Source organism: Aythya ferina, assembly GCF_964211825.1.
Source record: "Aythya ferina genome assembly, chromosome: 28".
NCBI lineage: Eukaryota > Metazoa > Chordata > Aves > Anseriformes > Anatidae > Aythya > Aythya ferina.
The window spans coordinates 1,097,503-1,117,583 of NC_140325.1; the positions used below are offsets into that span (position 1 = coordinate 1,097,503).

A 20,081-nucleotide genomic window follows, 5' to 3' on the forward strand; every position below is an offset into this window, starting at 1 on the left:
GGCCGGTGCAAGGGCTCCACCCTGGCACTACGGCAGTGCCTGGCATCCCCATCCCGGGCAGATGGCCCAGGACAGCAGACGGACCAGCGGAGCAGCACTGCTGGACACCAAGCACCTGCACACGTTGCTGCAGCTCGGGCGTGCTACAAGAGCTCTGCAGCGCCCTGGTTACGCATGATGGAGGGATGCTTGGGTCTCTGCCTGAGAGGGGACTGAGCAGGATGAACTTATGGAGGAAAAGGCTATCCTCCCCTGACCGGGATGGGATGGTTCTCACCAACACAACAGGCAGGGGAAGGGATTGAAAATACTGCAGGAAAGAACCGAGAATTGATGTAGCCAGAAACGAGGCTCGGGACTGCTGGGCAGGAGAAGGGAAACAGCAGCAAAGCCCTTCCCGGCTTCACTCTGAACAGGGCTCTGACCCAGCAAGGTCCTGCCTAGCAGCTACTTGGAGGCTGCAAGTTCAGGAGGGGCCTATTTAAGGGTTGCTGATCCCCACCAAAGCCTCTTTATGGGGTGCTGACCCGTTGCGGGACAGCGTTGGCACAAGTGCAGCCAGGACTCCTCCCAGAGCCGCCTCCAGCTGAGCGCTGGCAAAGGCTCTGTGCCGCATTTGGGTCAGGGCAGCGTTTGTTATGCAGTCCCTGCCCTGACCCAGATGGTGCGGCAACTTCGCCAGCCCCGTTCAAAAAGACCAAGAACATTTTGCACACAAACAGCCTTTGAGAGGCCCTGGCAGCAAACAGGGCGCAGGGGGGGCTCTTTCCTCCTGAAAGTGACAGTGGCAAATTGGGCAGAGATTTGGGAACTGCAGGGCAAGCGCTGCAGGAAGCAACTGGGAGAAGCCGTTTGCTCCCGTCGGGGCAGGGAGACTGCACCGGGGGGGGGACTGCAGTGGGGCTGAGGATTGGGACTGGGCAGCCCGGCGACTTCAGTGACCCAACCCCAGCACCAACAGCAAGCATTTCATCTCCCCTTTGAGAGCTTCTGCTTCAGCTCCCACCTCGCAGCTGGTGCTGGATGAGGTGTTTTATCACCCCTCATGCAGCACATGAGCCTCGGTGCCTGTCCTGTGAGCAGCTCGGCCCTGTGACGTGCTGGTAGAGCCACAGGGGCTCTGCTCCAAGGAGGGACACAGGGATGGGACGGGTGTGCTCACCTTCACAGGACTGCTGTCCACTTTTCAGACTATAGCCAGCAGTGCACATGCAGGACCGGGAGGTCTCCGAAGTGGGGAGGCAAAGCTGCGAGCAGTCGCCGTTATTCATGCTGCAGGGGTTGGTCCCGGCTATCACGGAGAGAAAGAAGGGTAAGGGCTGGTGTGGGGCTGGGTGCAGTGGCCAGTGCTGAGACACGGGGGCTCTGAGCCTATCCCCAGCACCGTGGGCTCTCCACCAGGAACATGCGCTCACCCTGCTGGATGCTCTCGTCGTACACCTTCATGTGCATCACCAACGTGGTGCTGTTGCGCAGCACAGTCACCTCCGTCCCATCCTTCTTGTTGCAGGTGCCCATCCTCTCCGAGGCCTGGTCAGCCCACCACAGCTTGTCCCCTGGGAGGAGGGGAGGCAGGAAGATGCAGCAGCTGTCCTCGTCCCCTCCTTCCCAAGCAGAAGAGCTCTTCCCCTAGCAGGGCAGAGCCGTGACTCTACGCAGATTTACATGTGATGGCATGGAAGGAGGGGGCTGAGCCCAGCCTTTAATGGAGCTGCAGCCCCTCCGCAGCTGCTGGAGGTGGCAGCACACAGCCTGTGCTCGGGCAGGGCCAGGAGAACGGGCAAGGGCTTCGTGAACCACCCTAACATGCTGCCAGCTCTCACCCATGATGGCCAGCGCGGTCGCCTTGCTCAGCTGACTCTTCACAGACTCGATCACCTCCAGGTTGCTGCCATCCAGGTTGCATCTGTTGATGGTGCCGTTGCCAGAGCTGATCCAATACAGCTTGCTCTCTGGGTAGTCAATGGCCAGGCCTGGAAAGCAAGGGAGCCTCGGCGTCAAAAAGACACGAAAGGACTGTGGCTGTCCGGGAGGATGATGCAGAGCAGAGGGGGTGCATGCAGGGCCGTGAGACATCCGTACCAACGGGCCCCTTCTGGTTGGTGAAGAGCAGCGTGCGGTTGCTGCCATCCATGTTGGCCACGCTGATGTTGTCCCCATCTGTCCAGTAGAGTTTCCTACAGCAGGGAGGGAACAGTAAGCGTGCTGGGTCGAGCCCAAAGAGACGGCCCACACCTCTGTCCACTAAGAACTCCACTCTCCCAGCCTCCCCAACCCAGCCCCACCAGCACCCACCACCCCAGTGTGCTCGCCGGACTCCCAGGAGCTCAGGCAGGCTGATGGCCTTGTCCCTGGTGCCGTGCCTGGGATGGAGCCGGGTCACACACACAGCCCAGCCCTGCAAAGCCTGGCACGGAGCACAGTGCTGCAACCAGTACTCTCTCGTGCACGCCCAGACTAGCACACACACACAGGTGCACATGTATCCACTGCCTGTTCCTCACGTCGGCTCTCCTACACACACTTGTGTGTACTGGAGTGTAGCCCGCTCCTTCCCACACCCCGGCAGACGCACACCTCCTAAGCTGCAGCCCCATCTCCTCCTCTCACACCTCCTACACGCACTGACACACACGAAGCACAACCTGTTCTCTCCTCCACACCATGCACGTGCACTGTCAGGCGCACTCACACGTGTGCCTGCACGTACACCCTGTCCTTTGACATTCTCAGCTAAAACCCCGGGCTGCTGGCGCTGCATGCCACCACCCAGTGCTCCCCACCACCGCTGTGGGGTGAGACCTACCCTCTGAGGGGGTGAACCACCAGGCAGTGGGGCTTGTCCAGCCCCTGGATCACTGCGTTCTTGAAGGAGCCATCCAGACGGGCGACGTTGATTTGCTTTTTGTTGGCATCGTAGCTGGTCCAGAAGAGGTTTCTGGAAACCCAATCCACAGAGAGGCCATGAGCGTTGGGCAGGTCTGAAAGACAACAGGAAGGGAGACAGGTTAGTTGTGAGAATGGGGATGGGACAGTGCTCAGGCTGAAGAGGAAGGCCGGTTTCATGGACCCAAAGCCTCCAGAGCAGCTGCGCAGGGCAGCGATCTCCCATGCCCACCTGCTGAGACAACAGTCTCCACGCCAGTGCCATTGATGAAGGCTCTCTTGATGGTCTGGGTGCGCACATCAGACCAGTAAATGCGCTGCTCCAGGGCATCATAGTCCACCACCGTGACGTTATCGATGTCAGGCACCGTGAAGGAGATGATGTAGTTGTAGTAGGGGTTGTCAATGTCCACACCCCGGATCTCCATCTGCCGTGCGTACAGCAGGAACTTCTTAAACTCTGGGGAAAGAAGCGAGATGGGGCTGTGGTGGGACCTCAGTCTGCTCTGCACAGCTGGTCCAAAGCACTGGCATGTCCTGCTCCCACCCAGACCCCGCTGGGAGTCCTGGGCACATCCCTACCGTAGCAGGTCACGTTGTCCTTGTCCAGCTTCATGAGGTGAGGGCAGGCACAGGACAGTGTACGGTTGTAGTTGATGAGGCAGAGGTGGGAGCAGGGCCCTTTGCCCCCGTTGGCTTCACAGGGGTTAGGAGCTGCGAAAGGGACAAAAAGTCAGCAGTGTCCGTGCCACCAGGGCCGCCATTCGCGAGGGTCTCCCCGCAGAGCTCCTTGGCCATAGCACCGCTGCCGCTCCCCTGCCAGGCCTCACCCAGGGGCTGCCGGGAGGGGTGGTACACCTGCAGGTCGAACGGCTGCGTGTTGGTCCTCTGCACCACCGTGACGTTGTGTCCTGTCCATTTGTTGGCCTTGGCCAGCGTGTTGGTGCGCCAGTCGGTCCAGTAGACCTCGCCCCCATAGAGGGTGACGGCAAAGGGGTGCGACAGGTACTCATGTCCCCGCAGCACCTCGATGTGCCCTGTCCCATCGTACAGGGCTGAGTAGATGGCATCTGACCTGTGCCCAGCAGAGACAGGGAGGGGGGGACAAGGCGTGAGACCTGGCAGACAGCTGGGCAAGGGTCCCCAGGCCCAGGTTTTTAATGGAACAGCCACAATCCACGGAATCTAAGCAGCCTCCTTCTCTGCTCTGCATAATGCTGCAGAGGAGGACAACCACCGAGTTACACCAGGGACTGCAGCCCCTGCAGTGCAGGAAACCCAGAGCAAAGGCTGGAAAATGTCACAGACATGAGCAGACCCCACAGAGCAAAGGCTTTTGCTCCGAGCCCAGAAGCCAAATGGCAGAACAACACAGAAACCATTGGGAAGCTGCCAGAGCCGGGAGGGATGTGGAGGGGACAGGGACACGGAGGGGACAGGGAGGGGACAGAGGCAGAGAAGCCTTTGGGAGCCAGGGCAGAGCTGAGGCGGCTGGACACGGGTGTCCTGGTCTGACCTGGCATCGATCCAGAGGATGCGCTTCTCCAGGTAGTCCACGGTGAGTCCGTTGGGCCAGCCCCCCGAGCCTGTCTCCTTGTGGATGGTGCGCCGGCCCGCACCGCTCATGGAGGCAGCCTCGATGCGGGGCAGGCTGGCGTCCCAGTCTGTCCAGAAGAGGATCCTGGGGGGACACCGAGTGGGGACGGTCAGCGTGGGGATGTGGGAGCACCGAGCTCTGCCTCCCCAGCGAGAGGTGGGGTGAGCTGCCCAATGTCCCCTCCTGCCTTACCCATAGCGGGGGTCCAGGGCGATGGCACGAGGATGCTCGATGTCCCCAGCCAGCAGCGTGGTCCGCATGGTGCCATCCAGCTTGGCCACCTCAATCTGGTCCAGGTTGCTCTCCACCCAGTAGATATTGCCAGCGATCCAGTCCACAGCCAGGCCCTCGGGGGTGGCCAGCCCGTACTGGATCACCACCTCGAAGCTGGTCAGCGCTACAGGGAACAGCACCAGGAGGGCTGAGGCTGGGGGCCTCCTCCCCAGCCCTCCCTCGTCCTGAGCAGGTCCCCCCTCAGCTCAACCAGGGCTGATAGTGGGGGACACAGCTGACATCTACATCTTCCCCCAGCTGGCCCTGAACCCCCGGGGCTCAGCTCCACACCCATGGTCCATAGGCTGGGCTCTGGCTGCCATCCCCACCAGGAATCCTCACAGCACCATCAGAAAGCACGAACAGGGTGGGGGCCCGGGCTTTGTGCTGGGCTGTAATTACTGCTAGGGAAGCGTTGGGAATGCTAATTGACTCCTACATAATGAGTGGCTTTGGAGAGCAGAAAGGGATTGTTACAAGGGCTGGGGGCTCCCACAGCTGCACCACTGGGAGCCTACCCCAGAAACGCACGCCTGCTTCTCCTTCCACCCACCCAGCCCATGCAAGCACGCTGTACGCCCCCAAGGGCTACACACCCCCATTCTCAAGCAGCTTTCCCCTGTAGATCTTGTCCTCCACCACATCAGTCCAGTACAGCGAGCTCTGGTTGAGGTGGAAGTCCAGGGCGATGGTGTTGCGCAGCCCAGGGACCAGGACGCTGTAGTCACCCCGGTGCAGGTCAATGCGGCGGATCTCGTGGCGGTTGGAGAATATAATGAATGGCTTGAAGGGGTCTGGGGAGAACAGGGCAGGCTCAGAACGGGACATGGACAAGTCAGGAACTGAGTGGGACCAACGATCCCCACACCTGCAGGCAGAAGCTGTCCCCAGCCCCGGTGCCTGCTGTGGGACCACCTGCAGCCCCTGGCTGACCCAGCCAAAGTTGCCCCCATGCACTCCTCCCCACAGCCCTGTTCAGCCCACCACAGACCCCCAGCACAAACCAGAGCCACCACATGCTGACCCCAGCCTCACACAGGCTCTCACCCCCCTTTTCCCTCGCTTCCTCGAGCTTGGGACGATCTCCCCACCCCCCCCCGCTGTGCTGATCTCCCCAGGCACCAGAACAGAGCTTTCTTGTGCCACTAACCCCTCCTATCCCCCCAGCTCCTGGGTGAGCACTGCACGAACAAGGCCAGCAAGGGCACACGTAAATTCCCTACTTAAAATCCCCTGGGCACACAGCCAGAGCTGCACAGATCCCCCAGGACCAGCCCCGCGTGAGCAGGGGTGGGGGGGACAAGCCTGTGAGCCCCTGCAGCCCGCCTGTACCTGATCCCACCAGCACCCACCGAGACTGCGGCAGCTCTCGCCATCAGGCTCCAGCATCCAGCCCTCGTAGCAGGAGCACTTGACATTGTACTTGTCCTGCTCACACTTCTGGCTGCACTTGAGGTGCTTGGCGCAGTAACTCTGGATCTGGCAGGTCTTGTTGTCTGCGCCCAGCTCCATCCCCAGGGGACAGGAGCACACGATGCCCTCACCAGGGGCCACGGTGCAGTTGTGGCTGCAGCCACCATTGTTCAAGGAGCACTGGTCTGTGGGGAGAGGACACGCTTGTTAGGTCCTTGTCCCCGCTCCCAGCTGGGGAAGCCCCCGCATCCCAGCCCCAGCTCACCGCAGAGCTCGCCCTCGTCGGAGCCATCTCCGCAGTCGTCGGACCCATCGCAGAGCTTCTCGGGGGGCAGGCAGATGGAGGTGTTGTTGGCACAGGTGTGCGAGGGAGGTTTGCACACCAGCGACTCACAGTTCTCCTCGTCCGAGTTGTCCTCACAGTCGCTGTCCCCATCACACACCCAGGCCTTGCTGATGCAGCGGGCTGGCAAAGCAAGAAAAGCAACGATCAGACATGGGGGAGGCAGCATTTCAAGGTGCCCGCAGTCCCTACGGTTGGCACCACTCTGTCTCCCCTGTCCTCAGTGTCACCAAGCCCAGAGGGGGCCCCAGCTCCTGCTGCGTTCAGCAGAAGCTCTGCAGTTGCCCTCTCACCTGAATCCTTGCAGCCAAACTTTACGTTGGGGTCGCAGACGTGGGTGACCCCCTCGCAGTTCTTCTCGTCGCTGGAGTCCATGCAGTCCGTGTCGCCGTCGCAGCGCCAGCGCATGGGGATGCAGAGCCCGTCCAGCCGGCACTGGAACTCGTCAGTGTGGCAGCCCCCGGGCGGGCGTGTGGCTGGTGGGAGGCAATGCCCCACTCACTGCCTTCGCCCAGAGGAATTGGGAACCAGGAGGGCTTGGGGCGCAGGAGCGGGGCCAGCCACTCGGCAGCAATGGGGGCACCCAGGGGTGCGGGAGGGGTTTGTGGGCACCCAGCGGGGGGCAGAAGCTGCAGGGTTCCCTACTGGGGAGCAGGGGGCTGTGCCCAGGGCTCTCCAGGCACAAGGACAGCAGAGCTGGTGCCGTGGGACATCTTTCCCCACCTCCCCTTTCCCCAGGTACAGCCGGGAAAGGGGCAGTCCTGCCTGCATCCACCAAAGCAGGGACACGGGGCCACAGCAGGCCAACAGCAAAGGTGCAGCCCAGCCCCATCGTGGCCAGGGGGGCTCACCCTGGTTGGTGCAGTTGGCATGAGTTTCATCACTGTAGTCCCCACAGTCGTTGTCCCCATCGCACGTCCAGTGCACGGGGATGCAGCGCCCGCTGTTGCACTTGAACTGGTTGCTGGAGCAGGAGTGGCTGCAGCCTGCCTCGTCGCTGTTGTCCCCGCAGTCGTTGTCTGCAGAGAGAAGGGAGGGGAAAGGGGCTCAGCGAGCACCCGGACCCCCGGGGGAGGGCTGGCGGAGGCACAGCGAGGGGAGAAAGGCAGAGACCCCCGCTAGAGGAGGCGGCTGGGGGAAGCGGGGAACAGCAGGGCTCAGACAGAGCACGCCGACAGACAGACAGACAGACAGACAGACGCAGGGCGATGGGCAGCCCTTCCGGCACTGGTTGCAGGATCTGAATGGAGAGCCCCCGGTGCCCGCCCGTCCTCCAGCCACCCCCTGGCCCCCCCAACATGCTCACCAGGCGCAGCCACAGCACCAGCAGCTCACAAAGAAAATGAAACACAGAAACTGCATAGATCAGCCATGTACCTGGGGAGGCTGGGAGGGAACCCAGCGCCAACGGGGGCCGCTCCGCTCCAGAGTGGGGAGCGGAGCCTGGGGGGAGTGTGGGGAGTGGAGCACCCCCATACAGGGTGCACCCGTGGGGAAACGGGGCTGGTACTGCCAATTGTGGGATGTCAGCTTGCCTGCAAGGAATCCCAGCTGAGGGGCAGGTGGGAGATTCATCCTGACACTGCTGTCACACTGGCAATGTGGCCCTGATGCCCTGCCCTGAACTGCCTGGGCTGCCAGGGCCACCAGAGTGGGGGCATGGGCTGGCCCAGCTTGTTGGCAGTACTGGGGGGCTCTGGAAGTACCAGGGGGCTCTGCTCTGTGGCAGATGCCCACCTGAGCTCAGCAGAGGGTCTTTGCCTCCCCCTGGACAGGGTGCTCAGCCCATGCTGCCCCACATGGGAACGATGGCCCCGGGGGCTGCGTTGTGGCTTTGCCAGGCAGCCCAGCTCCTGCAGCTCCAGACCCTGACCTCTCTGGGCTCCCTCTAGCAGGAGTTCCCAACCCACTGAGCGGGGTGAGCCAGGAGGCACCCTGCCCACCATCCACTTTCCCTCTGCTGGAGTGCAAGGGCCGCTGCCACCGTCTGCAGAACCAGCCCCAGGGGGCTGGCAGCACTCCGGAGGGGGCAGGTTTGGGGGGCTGCATTGGGACCAGGTTGGGGTCTGGTGCATGTTGATCTATGCACTAACCGGTAGGCTTTGGACAGTTCTTTTCGTCAGAGCCATCCCCACAATCTTTTTCTGAAACACAGAACCAACCAAGACAGGAGAGTGGGCACAATGACAAACAAAACAACACGACACGGCACACGCACAGAGAGCAGCACAGAGACACCGGACGGGAACACCGACACGGAAAGGGACACACAGATGCTGCGCAGGCACGCCGGGCTGCTGGCGAGGGCAGATCAGAAGCAGCAGAAGGTGCAGGGGGCCTGGGAGCAGCCCCCTTGTCACTGCAGCTCCTGCCCTGTGGGTGCATGGCACCTGGCCGAGGCCGGCTCTCAGCTCTGCTGCCCAGCGGTGCTCCGTGCCAAGGCCGTCGCTTTTGCAAGCTGCTGACTGCAAGCACTTGTGGATTCCGGGAAACCCGTGGCCCCTTCGTGGGAGTGGCTGACCCGGGGGACGAGGCCACCTGCTCATGAGGACCCAGGGAGAGGCTTGCTCGCATCCTGCGGCTCCCCGCTAACCCCCTGTAAGTGCACTCCGCAGTTCTAAACATGCCTCTCTGAAGCCACTAATTAAACCTAACAATGCAGAGCTGTTAGGAAGATCAAACTAAACCTGTGGGGAAGGAGGGCGGCCTTGGGGCAAACCCTTTCTCCTAGCCCTGGCCCCAGAAGCAAGGGCAGACCTGAGCTTCCTGGGAGACCTCTTGTGCCTTCCTGGGGCTGTGGGACCCAGCTCAGCCCTGCCGCCAGCACAGGCCTGGAGCAGCGGGGCACAGAGTTTAGGGCACCCCACAATGAGTGCCAAGGCCTGCTGAAGTGATCCCTGCCAGGCTGCTCCTGCAACACCCATTCCCCCAGGGGCAGCCAAGGAGACGCGGGTCCCGGTGCTGCAGGACTCACTCACGGCTGCAGCTAACACCTCCTCCCTCGCAGCCAGGGCTCTGGTGGTTAGCAGCAGGCTGGGGAGCGGCCCCTGCAGTCAGAGGCTAGCCGAACAGCGCCACGGCCAGGCTGGCACCCCTGCGTCTGATCTCGCCCCTTTCCCAGCTCGGGTGCCCGGTCCTTACCATTGTCACAGCGCCAGTTGATGTTTATGCAGCGCCCATTGTTGCAGGTGAACTGCGTCAAGGGGAAGCAGGTCGGGTAGGCTGCGGAGGAGGGAGAGGCATGATGAGCATGATCAGACGCCCTTGCTCGCGCCCAGCCCTGTGGCCTTCCCAGAGGGACCTGTGCTTCCTTCCCCAGCTCACCACACGAAGCAGACTCATCGGAGCGGTCCCCGCAGTCATCGTCCAGGTCACAAGTCCAGGAGATGGGAATGCAGCGCCCACTGGCACAGGAGAACTGGTTGGGAGAGCAGGTCCGAGCTGGTACAGGGCGAGATGGACAGAGCTATAACAGCTGGCAGTGCCTTGGGGTGCTGGGCGAAAGGTGGGGAACAAACTCCAGAGGGTCTCCCGCAAGGCACAGCCGCCAAACCCTCTGCAAGGTGGGCAGCAGAGAGCCCCGCATGTGGCTCTAAAACCTCAGCCCCACAGTGCAAGGGGAACAGCAAAGGCTTGGCTCTGCCCCTGCTCCTTGAGGATCTGCCAGGCTCCTCACCCGAGCAGGTGGAGTTGGACTCGTCCTCATTGTTCCCACAGTCATTGTCACCATCGCAGAGCCAGCGGTTGGGGATGCAGCGGTTGTTCTTGCACTTGAAGCGGTCTGAGGGGCACGTGTGCTGGTCTGCAAGGGAGACACGTGCTCAGGACCTGCCCTGCTCCCTCCCAGCCCCGCTCCTCCTCCACGTCTTGTGGAGGAAAAAATCTGAGACAGACTGCGCTCTCCCACCACGCAGGAGGCGGCTACGCACGGCAGAGCTCGGGGGCTTCATCGCTGTTGTCCAGGCAGTCGTTGTCCCCATCGCATTTCCAGCGCTCCTGGATGCAGCGGTTGTTCTTGCAGGCAAATTCCCCAGGCTGGCACTGCGGAGGGGGGATGTAGGATGGGTTGGCTGGAAGGGAAAAGCAAAGGGGGAGAGGATTTTAATCAAGTGACTGGCTGAAGTGTAGGGGGATGGGGCAGTGGGGACAGTCCTGCATCCCCATACTGCCTGCATGACTGCCCCACAGCCCCAGGAGCTTCCAGAAACACTTGTGCCCACGAGCACTGGCCCCGGAGCACACAACAACAGGACGCAGCCTGATGGAGGGGGACAACCCTGGGTGAGCCTGCAGGCACGGGCGTGCTGTTAGCAGAGCTTCTCCCTGCTCACTTGAGCTGGCAAAGCCCAGCCCAGGCTCCCCATCGTGAGCCTGGCTCTGCTCCAAGCTCGCAGCAGAGCAAACCCACCCAACAGACACCGCTGCCCGACCTCTGTGCAGCAATCCCCACCAGGGGCTTCCACGTGCTTCCTGGGGGAGGCTGCTGTCCTAGTGCCATGCTACAAGAGGAGGACCACGAGCAGGTAGCACCACTCGCCCGCAGGCTCCTCCTGATCCACCTTCTCGATCCAGTCCCCACCGCACGGAGCTGCAGACCCCACGTCCCCATCCACCCCTCCAGGAAGGGGATGCCCCAGCGGGAGCCAGGCCCTCGGGCAGCCCTACCCTGGCAGGTGACAGAGTCCACTCCCAGGATCTGGTCCTCGGCACAGGCACACTGACGGCCCCGGGGGGTGGCCAGGCACAAGCTGCTGCAGCCTCCGTTGTTCACGCGGCACTTGTTGGAGCCCACTGCGGAGGCAAGGCTGGGGTGAGCAGCTGCCTGGGCCAGCAGAGAGGGACTTCATTCAGGTGACTCTGCTGACCCAGATCCCCAGGACCCCCCACAGCTGGAACCCAGATGGACACCCCAATTCATCTGGCCGCACAAGGCACTGGGGACCCTCACGGGATGCAAAGCCTGGCTGAGCCAGACAGGAGGCCTGGGAGGGAGGGAGGGAAGAAAGAGGAGAGGAAAGGAGGGAAGGGCATGAGAAGAGCAATCACTGTGTTTACAGAAAGATGGGGTGCCAGGGACATGACCATGAGGAAGCAAAAGGAGGTGGGAGGCAATTTGGATGGGGCACTTCCTCAGGCCCTGTTCCAGTCCCATTCCTCTTCCAGACCCCTTGTTCACTGCAGGGCCCCCCGGAGCCAGGCAGAGGCGGCTCCAGCACCTTGCTGCTGCTGCGCATCGTACATCCGGATCTCGAAGATGGGTGGGCGCTCGTTCCGGAGCAGGCTGACCACTTTGGAGGCCTGGTCCAGCCGGTAGATGCTGCCGCTGCGGTACTCGGTCCAGAAGAGGAAGCTGCTGTAGTGGCACAGCCCGAAGGCATGGTTCAGCTCAGGTCCCTCATACACGATCTGCATGTGCAGGGAGGCAGAGACTTGTCATCAGCTGGTAGGATGCTCGGGGCAGCCCCGCAGGGTGGGACAGAAGGGACGGGGCAGAGAAAGGGCAGAGGATGGGACAGGCAGCAGGCGAGCACGGCTGAATGCAACCAGCCTCCTGCTGAGCAGACCCGCAGCAAACACAGCCAGATGAAGCTGGACTGCCCACATCCCCTGCCCCAAGGAAATCAGCGACCAAGAGCCTGTGGGGCCTCCACTTGCCTTCCGCTCTGTGCCATTGAGGTAGACCATCTCGATGCGGTCGTAGAAAGCATCCACCCAGTAGAGGATCTTGGCCGGGATGTCCAGGCTGAGCCCGTTGGGCCACAGGACGGTCTTGGAGGTGATGAAGATGTTGCGGTTAGAACCATCCATCCAGGCTCGCTCGATCTTGCCCCTCTTGCTGTCCTTGGGATCCTCCTCCCAGTCTGTCCAGTACATCCACCTGCAACAGATGCTAAGCTGTAACCGATGCCAGAGACCTCCCCCATGCTTACGGCCACACAGACCCCAGCCCAACACAGCAGCTCAGTGGCCTCCCACCCACAGCAATGCTGCTGCTACTGGCAGCACACCAGAGGAGACCCAGTTGTGAAAGAGATGGCAAGAGAAGGGATGGGAGATGGGGAAGAAGGAATGGGGCAGCTGGGAGAGGTGGGTAAGCAGGAGAGCTCCTGGTCCCCTGTGGCCAGAGCAGCCTCTGGGCTGGAGGAGCTGTTGCCATCGCTGCTCCAGGAGCTCCTGCCCTGCGTGGCCCCGTTGTCACAGCTTGGGAGCAACCACAAGCACCCGTGGGCTCAGGGACACACCGCGAGTGTGCAGAGCTGCAGATCCAGGGGGTCCTCCCCGCCGTGGCCATCTGCCCCCCGCAAGCCCTGCCTGCCCACGCACCCATTCAGGGGGTCCACCACGATCGCTCGGGGGTGCGTCATCTTCCCCTCTATCAGCGTCTTCCGCGTCTGGGCGGCCTTCTCCAGCCGAGCCACGCTGATGGTCTTCTTGGGGCCATCGTCAGTCCAGTACAGATTGTTCCCCATCCAGTCCACAGCGATCCCTTCCACATTGTGGATGCCTTTGGGGAAAAGCAGGAGCATGAGTTAGGCAACAGCAGGAAGACAAGGAGTGGAAGCGATGGCCCCATAAAATGAACAATGCACTCATCACTGCCCGACTCCAGCTCACACCAACAGGGGACAACACAGCCCCCTGCCCAGGGCACGCAGCTCCTCCAGAGGTGCTGGAGCCAAGGGAACCGGGCTGAGGAAAGGTGAATTCAGGAGCATCCTTGGTCTGTTTGCCGAAAAAGGAATTCATTGGGCAAAGTGGGAGAGATCAGCCCTAGGGACCTGCGCTGAGGATCCTCCACCCCTTCCTCATCTTTGCCTTGGAAGGGGTGAGGGTGGGTCTGGGGGGGCAGGGGATGTCTGTGCCTGGCATGAGCCACAGCCCAGGAGTCCCTCACACACTGCTGCTGGAGCCCATGCTCTCAATATCAGCCTGCAGACAAACCCAAACAGCTCCAAACCTTAGTTTTAAGGCTCAAATATGCAGGTGAGCAGACAAAAGCACTGCCATTGTGTGAGAAGATGCACTAACGGCAGCTGCTGCCAGCTCCCAGAGCCTGGTCACACACCGGTGAGGGTGCAGGCTGTGCCCCTCGGCCACGCACCGTCCTTCAGGATGGTTTCTCGCTCCGTGCCATCGATCTTCTGGCGCCCGATGAGGTAGCTGGTGGTGTCGGCGAAATAGATGAAACCGGTCTCAGCGTGGAAGTCCAGTGCTCGGGGGTTCATGAGGTTCTCGATGGGGATCATGTGCTCATCCGGCACCTTGGCCCCCATGTCCATCCCGCGGATGATGCCGGGACGCCCCTTCCCGTACACCAGGAACAACTCGTGCTCGGGCTCTGCAGAGACAGGGGGGCAGCACCATCACCACCAGCCCAACCTGGCAGGGCAGGGGCGAGCAGCCAGGGGGGAAGGAATCAAAAAGCTCTGCTCGCTCTGGGCCCTGCGTGCCCCCTGCCCACCCGGTCCCTCCCTCGAGCAGCGTGGGGCAGCCGCTTGCCCTCCTCTCCCCCTTCCTTCGCGGCTCTCCGGCGCAGGGCAGGACTCACTTTTGCAGGACTTCCCGTCACTACCCAGGCTGAACCCGGAGCGGCACCGGCAGGTGCGAGTCTTGTGGCTGTTCCCCAGCAGGCAGATATCTGAGCAGCCCCCCGGCTTGCCAAACTGGTCCGGCTCACAGGCATGGCTCCTCACTACATGGAGAGAGAGCAGTGGATGGGTTCAGGGGTGCATTTACCGTCTTGGAGACCATCAAAGCAGCACAAGGACAGCCTTGTCCTTGTCTGGTGGCTCTGGGCTTGGGGAGCCCCCTCGCAGCCAGGAGCTGAGCATGGCACAGGGCAGAGACAGGAAAGGGCCTGCCCCAGAATCTGGATCAGGGAGGAGCAGAAAGCAGCACCCCGTGTCCCAGCACACTGCTGTAACTGCTGGGCCACACTGCCTCTGTGCTGCCCCTGCCAGCATTGAGCCTTCCAGCTGCATGGGCTGCTGGTGGGACATGTCCCCATGGGGCCCCAGGGCCAGGGACAGCACGCGCCTGGCCCAGAACCTCCCAAAGCACACCCATTCCCCGTGCAGAAATCTCCTGATTAGTTTTATATTCTGGAAAATGCCAAGCAGGCTGCAGACACTAAGAGGATTTTAAACATGTAAATTGATTTAACTACAGGAAGGTGCTGGGGGTGGAGCAGACAAATGGGGAAGGATGTGAGCAGGGGAGGGGGTGATGTCTGCAGCACCAAAGCCTTTTAACTCCCCTGCAATCTCCTGGTGTCCAGGAGCACAATGCCCCGTCAAAGGGTGAACGCACCAGCGGGGACAGAAAGCACGCAGCACTGGAGAAGGCAGCCATTAATATTTCAAGATGCTGCATCTGCTCCCATTTCCCTTTGCTCTCTAGCGCGACGTGATCAATCAATCACACCGCGCCGCCCGGCCAGCCCTTGGGGACAGCTCTCATTTCTAGCTCGGGGAGGAGATGGTGGTGGTGGGGGGCACCCCAGGGCGGGTGGCAGCCCAGAGGCACTCGGCCCAGCGCTGCTGCCTCCGGAGCAGGAGCCCCAGGCTCTGCCCTCGCCCAGGAGGCTGCTGCAGGCAGCAGCTTCACACGTCTCCGCAGACCACGGCCGTGCCCGGCAGCCGCTGCCTCCGCCCCTGCGGAGCTGCTGATCGTGAGCTCCCTGTCCCCATCCTGGTGCGCCGCAGCCTACCCAGCGCTCTGCCCATGCAGGCAGCTCCAGCAGCCTCCCCAGCAGTGCCGGAGCCCAGCCCAGCCTGCAGGGCTGATGCAGCCCCTGAGCCCGGGTTCCCAGGAAGGGGCAAGCCTGGAGGAAGAGCCGCCCCGCCAACCTGTGCGGCAAGGAAATGCGGTCAAGTGAACGAGGCACAAGTGGGAGCGCAGCTCCCGGGCTCCCCTCAGATGTGGGAAGGGGACGGGCTTACATCGAGTTGTGAGCCAGGACACCTGCTCTGTGGCAAGGCTTTGCTCCTGGAGAGGGCAGTAGGAAGAGCGGGGGCTGCTCTGAGCCAGCCCCTCTCCATCCTGCTGTCTCCCCTATGCAGCGAGGCGTGGACTGCTCGCTCTCATGGAGCAGCGGCACCCATAAGGGCCAGGCGTGTCCAGGGCTCACGGCTGGGGATTTTGATCCAGCATGGGCATGGGAGCTGGACATCAAGCTAACTGGGCGCAGCAGAAATGAGTTTCTAGCTTGGGGAAGTGAATCTGCCCCATCGGAAATTAAGGAGGTGCAGCTTGTCCCCAGAACACCCCCACAGCCTCACACCAGCCCCCAGCACAGCAGCCACACACAGAGGCAGCGCTGTGCCATGGGAAACTGCTCCAACGCAGCCACCGCTGACACCTGAACACCCCTTCTGCCCAGGGAGAGGGATGGTGACCCCACTTGTTGTACCAGAGAGGCCACGGCTCAACCAGGGGCCTCTGCATCCCATTTCTCCCCCTTTGGTGCCTTTCAGGGTCCAAGAAGCTGCTTTTCCCAGGTCGGGGCTCCCACCTGTGGGCTGCCGCCGCTGGTGGTAGATGTGCAGTGCTCCTCCCTTGTCCACCCTCGTCACCACCTGGTACTCGGTGCTGTTGAAGCGGTTGACCCGGATGACGCTGGTTTTCTGCTGGGCATTGGCGTTGTCTGAGTTGGTGGCATAGAGGTAGTTCTCAAAGACGGTCAGCCCGTAGAGGTGTTCGATCTGGAAGGCACCATGCAGACACCCATGAGGAATTTAGGAGATGCAAGAACCTGGCTCCAAGGTATTTGAAGCCCCTGAATTCCTGCCCTATGGCTCTCACTCCCCGCCGCCTTTAGGGCAGGGGATGGGGCTTGGCAGTCAGGTAGTGCAGGACCTGCTGCTCACAGCTTTTATTTGCTGAAATGAGCAGGCAAAGCTCATGAACCACTGCTCCTGGCAGGCTAAGCTCAGGTGTCCCTCCAGCACACTCTGCAGTAAAGCCCCCAGTCCCAACCTGCCTCTGGCCCCACTCACCAGGATGCCCTGGATGATGGTATGTCTGTTCTTGCCTTCGTAGTCCACCACCTCGATGTAGTCCAGGTAGGCGTCAGCCCAGTACACGAGCCGGTTCACCAAGTCCAAGGTGATGCCGTGGGGGAAGACGATCTTGCTGTCCACCAGCTTGGTGCGGTTCTGCCCATCCATGTCGCAGCGCTCCACCTTGGGGATCTGCCCGTAGTCCGTGAAGAACACCTTGCTGCATGAGGAAGGCAGAGAGGGGAGCTCAGAGCCTGGATGCCACCTCCAGTCCAGAGAAAGAGAGGATGCAGACATGCAGACAGCACGCGTCCACACTTGCAGATGTGGGCTTGCATTCGAACATAGGTTTGCACGCTCACGGGACCATGCACACAGGCTCCCAGCCATCCACACGTGCAAGCACGACTCCCCAAGCACGCGTCCTATCCACTGCTGCACCTTTGTGTTCATGCAGGCACATTTGGGCACAGGCAAGCACTGGGGCAATGCAGGCGAGCCTGTGCCTGGCTCAGCAGACACCGAGCACCCCTCACATGGCTGCTGCCAACAGCTGCCAGGCGTGGCAGCCCTAGGAGCTCTGAGGAGCTGCAGCAACCTGGGCAGAGATGCTGAGACAGGCAGCCGGTGCTTGAACTGAGACCTCCTGGAGTCACCAGGATGAAGTCCAGGGCCCTCCACCAGCTGACGTGTTAAAACACAACCCAGCTCATCTACTTGGGCGTCGTGCACCCGAGAGCAGCATTTCAGCAGCTGCCATGCACACCCTGAGCCTCTCCGGTGATTCGGCATCGCAGCCTCCCCACACAGATTTTGCAAAGGCAGCTGTGAGAGTGATGCTCCCTGACTGCAGCACCCCGCATAAAGAGACCCAAGGGAGCCGCTCAGTCCAGGCAAGCATCTGACACAGCTCGGTTCCCGAAAGCCAGGAACAGCTGGGATCACTCAGCCATGAGCTGGAAGTGGTGGCTCGTCCTGAGTGTGGCCACCAGGCACATCCCTACCGGGGACGTCCTGTTGGAGCGAGCGAAGCCAAGCCCACTGCCCTGGGCAGGTGGAGCAGAGGTGCCCTGCAGAGGGGCTTCTGGACGCAGGCATGGTGACAGGAGATGCCAGCAGCCCCAGAGGCAAGGACAACACACTTGCTCACCAAGGACAGTTAATTACAAGACTCAGGTTAGATGCTGACATCCCCCAGTGCTGCACCTGTCCAGCACTGTCCCCTGTGCAGTGTCAGCCGAGCAGACAGGCTGCTCTGACCCCTTCTAAGGACTAAACCCTCTCCAAATCCAGCTGCTACTAGTGGGCTGCTTAAAACTGCTGTCACAGCCATCCTACAGCACACAGCCCTGATCTCAGCCAAGGGAAATGCTGAATTCAGGCAGAGCTAAAGCCCGGAGGGACCCTCATGGGGGTGAGTTGCTTCTTCAGCGGCACCCCTGCTGCCCACCGGACGGCATGGGAGCTCGTCCCCCCCAGCTTGCTCCACCTCTGCAGGGCTGCAGCAACACCGACCCTCCCAGCCGGCAAGCAGCTCTTACCCCATCGCTGGGTCTAGCGCTATCCCTTTGGGGTTGTACAGCTCCAGGTCCAGCAGCGTGACGCAAGTGACTCCGTTCTTGTTGCAGACAAAGATCCTGTCGTCGATGTCATCCACAAAGTAGAAGTTGCCCGTCAGCCAGTCGATAGCCATCTGCTCCACATCTGGGCCATGGGAGAAGAGAGGCAAAGAGAGGTTAGGGAGACAGGGAGGGAGAAGAAGCCCAGGAAGAGCCCTGGCAGGCTCCCTGATCACCTCCCAGCCCAGCAGGCATCTCAAGCATGGATATAGCTGAGGAGTGAGCACACGTGAGGCACGAAGAAGCTGTGAGCACACCAGGGCCCTGGCCCTGCTCACCCTGCATGGCAGCAGCAGAGCTGAGAGCAGCCCCCTCGGGCTCACTGTTGCCCAGGCTGTGCCCACTGGCCCAGGCTGCACCTGGAAGGGGAAGGGTCTGCTCCACCGTGAAGTCTTGGATCAGTGCGGCAACCTGTCCCCTCCACTGCACCCGCTGTCCCTCCTGGGGACCTGCCACCACAGGGCAGCACTGCTGCTGCCAGCGTCTGCGCTACCAGCGATGCAGCATGCGGCTGCACAGGGATCCCTGCAGGAATGCTGGCCAGGCAGCAGGGAAAGGTCCTCCCGAGGATGAAGGCAGCAGAATCAACTAGCACAGCAGGAAGAAGAGCACAAACTGCAGCGTCAAGACCAAGAGCAGCAGCAGGTAAGGCCCTGCTCAGGTGAGGAGCAGGCAGCGGTAATCCGGCATTGCAAAGTCGCCCCGAGCCCTGGAGCAGGTGAGTGATGGCATTTGGCACGCCGAGTTTAAGTATTTAATTAAACCAGCAAAAGCCTGTTAAATCGGATAAACCTGATGCACCCAAATTCTTTGCCTGTAAGCAGGGTGCTGCTGCACGCTGCTCGGCTCCCCTTCCCTGCTGGCCCTGTCCCACAGACAGAGCGAGAGCTGCAGCTCCCGGGTACTCTGGGGAAAGTGGGGGCTTTGTCCCCCAGTGCTTTTGGCTGGAGAGGACCCCAGGGCCACTTGCCCCGACCAGCAACACCGTGCTGCTGTCCCTGGCCACCTGCAAGGCAGAGCAGGGCCAGGGCTGAGGTGTCCGCGGCCCTGCGCCGCGACTGCCCCGCGGCGCTGGGACCCAGACAGCCCCAGAGGAGCAGGGCCAGACACTGCTGAATTATTAACTAGTGCAGAAGCTCCAGAGCGCAGAGGGAGGGAAAACATGAATCAAGCCAGGACGTTTTGCAATGCCCCCAACTCCCCCTGCTTGCACGATTCAGCCTGATTACATCAAGCCCTTCCCTGCTTTAGCACCACGAGGCGCTGCCCAGCTGCTGACGAGCGCCGAGCTCATGAACACCCAGGGGTTTTGTGGGTGCCCTGTCAACCCTAACCCCAAGCCCTGAGCTACCCGGGCCAGCTCCCACTGCTGCACACCCCATTCAGCTCTTCAGGCCAAGCCCTGGCCCTGGGGACAGGGATGTCTCTCTGGCAATCACGCACCCTGGGGCCAGGGCTGTGCACTGATGACCGAGCGGAAAGGCGAGGCTCGCTGTGTCCCGCCACTATCACCCAGCCTGATTTATCTCATAAAAATAAGTGGAAACAGTCAGAGCTCAGGAATTAGCACCAAAGCAGCTACGCCAAAGGCACGCGGAGAGCCCAATGTGCAGGGAGTGATGAGTGGGGCCGGGGTGGAGGTGATGCCCCCCGGGGCCACAGGGAGCCCAGGGCAGTAGGAGCCGCTGCCCCAAGGGCTGGAGCTGGGCTGGGGACGTGGTGCAGGGTGGGCAAGGGCTGCATTCTGCCCCCTGGGTGCCGGGGCCCCTCTCGTCTTCCCCACGCCAACCAGCCCCCTCCTCCTCCACCCACGGCCCTGATTCACCGGCCTCTGATGAGAGGAGGGGGCGGCAGCGACACGCACGCAGCGCTGCCAGGGCCAGGAACGCTTCACCGACGGGACTCGCAAAAATTCCCCAAAAATCAGCTGCTGGCTGAAGCTCGCGCAG

General features: G+C 61.7%; 1 protein-coding gene across 2 annotated transcripts in view; it reads right to left on the reverse strand.

Moving 5' to 3' along the window:
* LRP1 (LDL receptor related protein 1) overlaps positions 1–20,081 on the reverse strand; it is an 89,097-nt gene that overhangs the window by 27,133 nt on the left and 41,883 nt on the right. For both annotated transcript variants that reach the window (XM_084499868.1, XM_084499869.1), the window contains exons 7-34: positions 18,055–18,217; positions 16,511–16,733; positions 16,027–16,216; positions 14,062–14,205; positions 13,615–13,851; positions 12,837–13,017; positions 12,168–12,390; positions 11,729–11,918; positions 11,178–11,303; positions 10,442–10,582; positions 10,189–10,314; positions 9,837–9,953; positions 9,654–9,734; positions 7,364–7,531; positions 6,806–6,988; positions 6,435–6,635; positions 6,109–6,354; positions 5,353–5,550; positions 4,676–4,880; positions 4,403–4,567; positions 3,717–3,961; positions 3,469–3,600; positions 3,119–3,346; positions 2,807–2,981; positions 2,083–2,177; positions 1,824–1,973; positions 1,416–1,556; positions 1,163–1,291 (exon numbers count right to left, since the gene is read on the reverse strand). In XM_084499868.1, the coding sequence (XP_084355994.1) occupies positions 1,163–1,291; positions 1,416–1,556; positions 1,824–1,973; positions 2,083–2,177; positions 2,807–2,981; positions 3,119–3,346; positions 3,469–3,600; positions 3,717–3,961; positions 4,403–4,567; positions 4,676–4,880; positions 5,353–5,550; positions 6,109–6,354; positions 6,435–6,635; positions 6,806–6,988; positions 7,364–7,531; positions 9,654–9,734; positions 9,837–9,953; positions 10,189–10,314; positions 10,442–10,582; positions 11,178–11,303; positions 11,729–11,918; positions 12,168–12,390; positions 12,837–13,017; positions 13,615–13,851; positions 14,062–14,205; positions 16,027–16,216; positions 16,511–16,733; positions 18,055–18,217 (4,803 nt within the window). The remainder of the gene's footprint in view (positions 1–1,162; positions 1,292–1,415; positions 1,557–1,823; positions 1,974–2,082; positions 2,178–2,806; positions 2,982–3,118; positions 3,347–3,468; positions 3,601–3,716; positions 3,962–4,402; positions 4,568–4,675; positions 4,881–5,352; positions 5,551–6,108; positions 6,355–6,434; positions 6,636–6,805; positions 6,989–7,363; positions 7,532–9,653; positions 9,735–9,836; positions 9,954–10,188; positions 10,315–10,441; positions 10,583–11,177; positions 11,304–11,728; positions 11,919–12,167; positions 12,391–12,836; positions 13,018–13,614; positions 13,852–14,061; positions 14,206–16,026; positions 16,217–16,510; positions 16,734–18,054; positions 18,218–20,081) is intronic.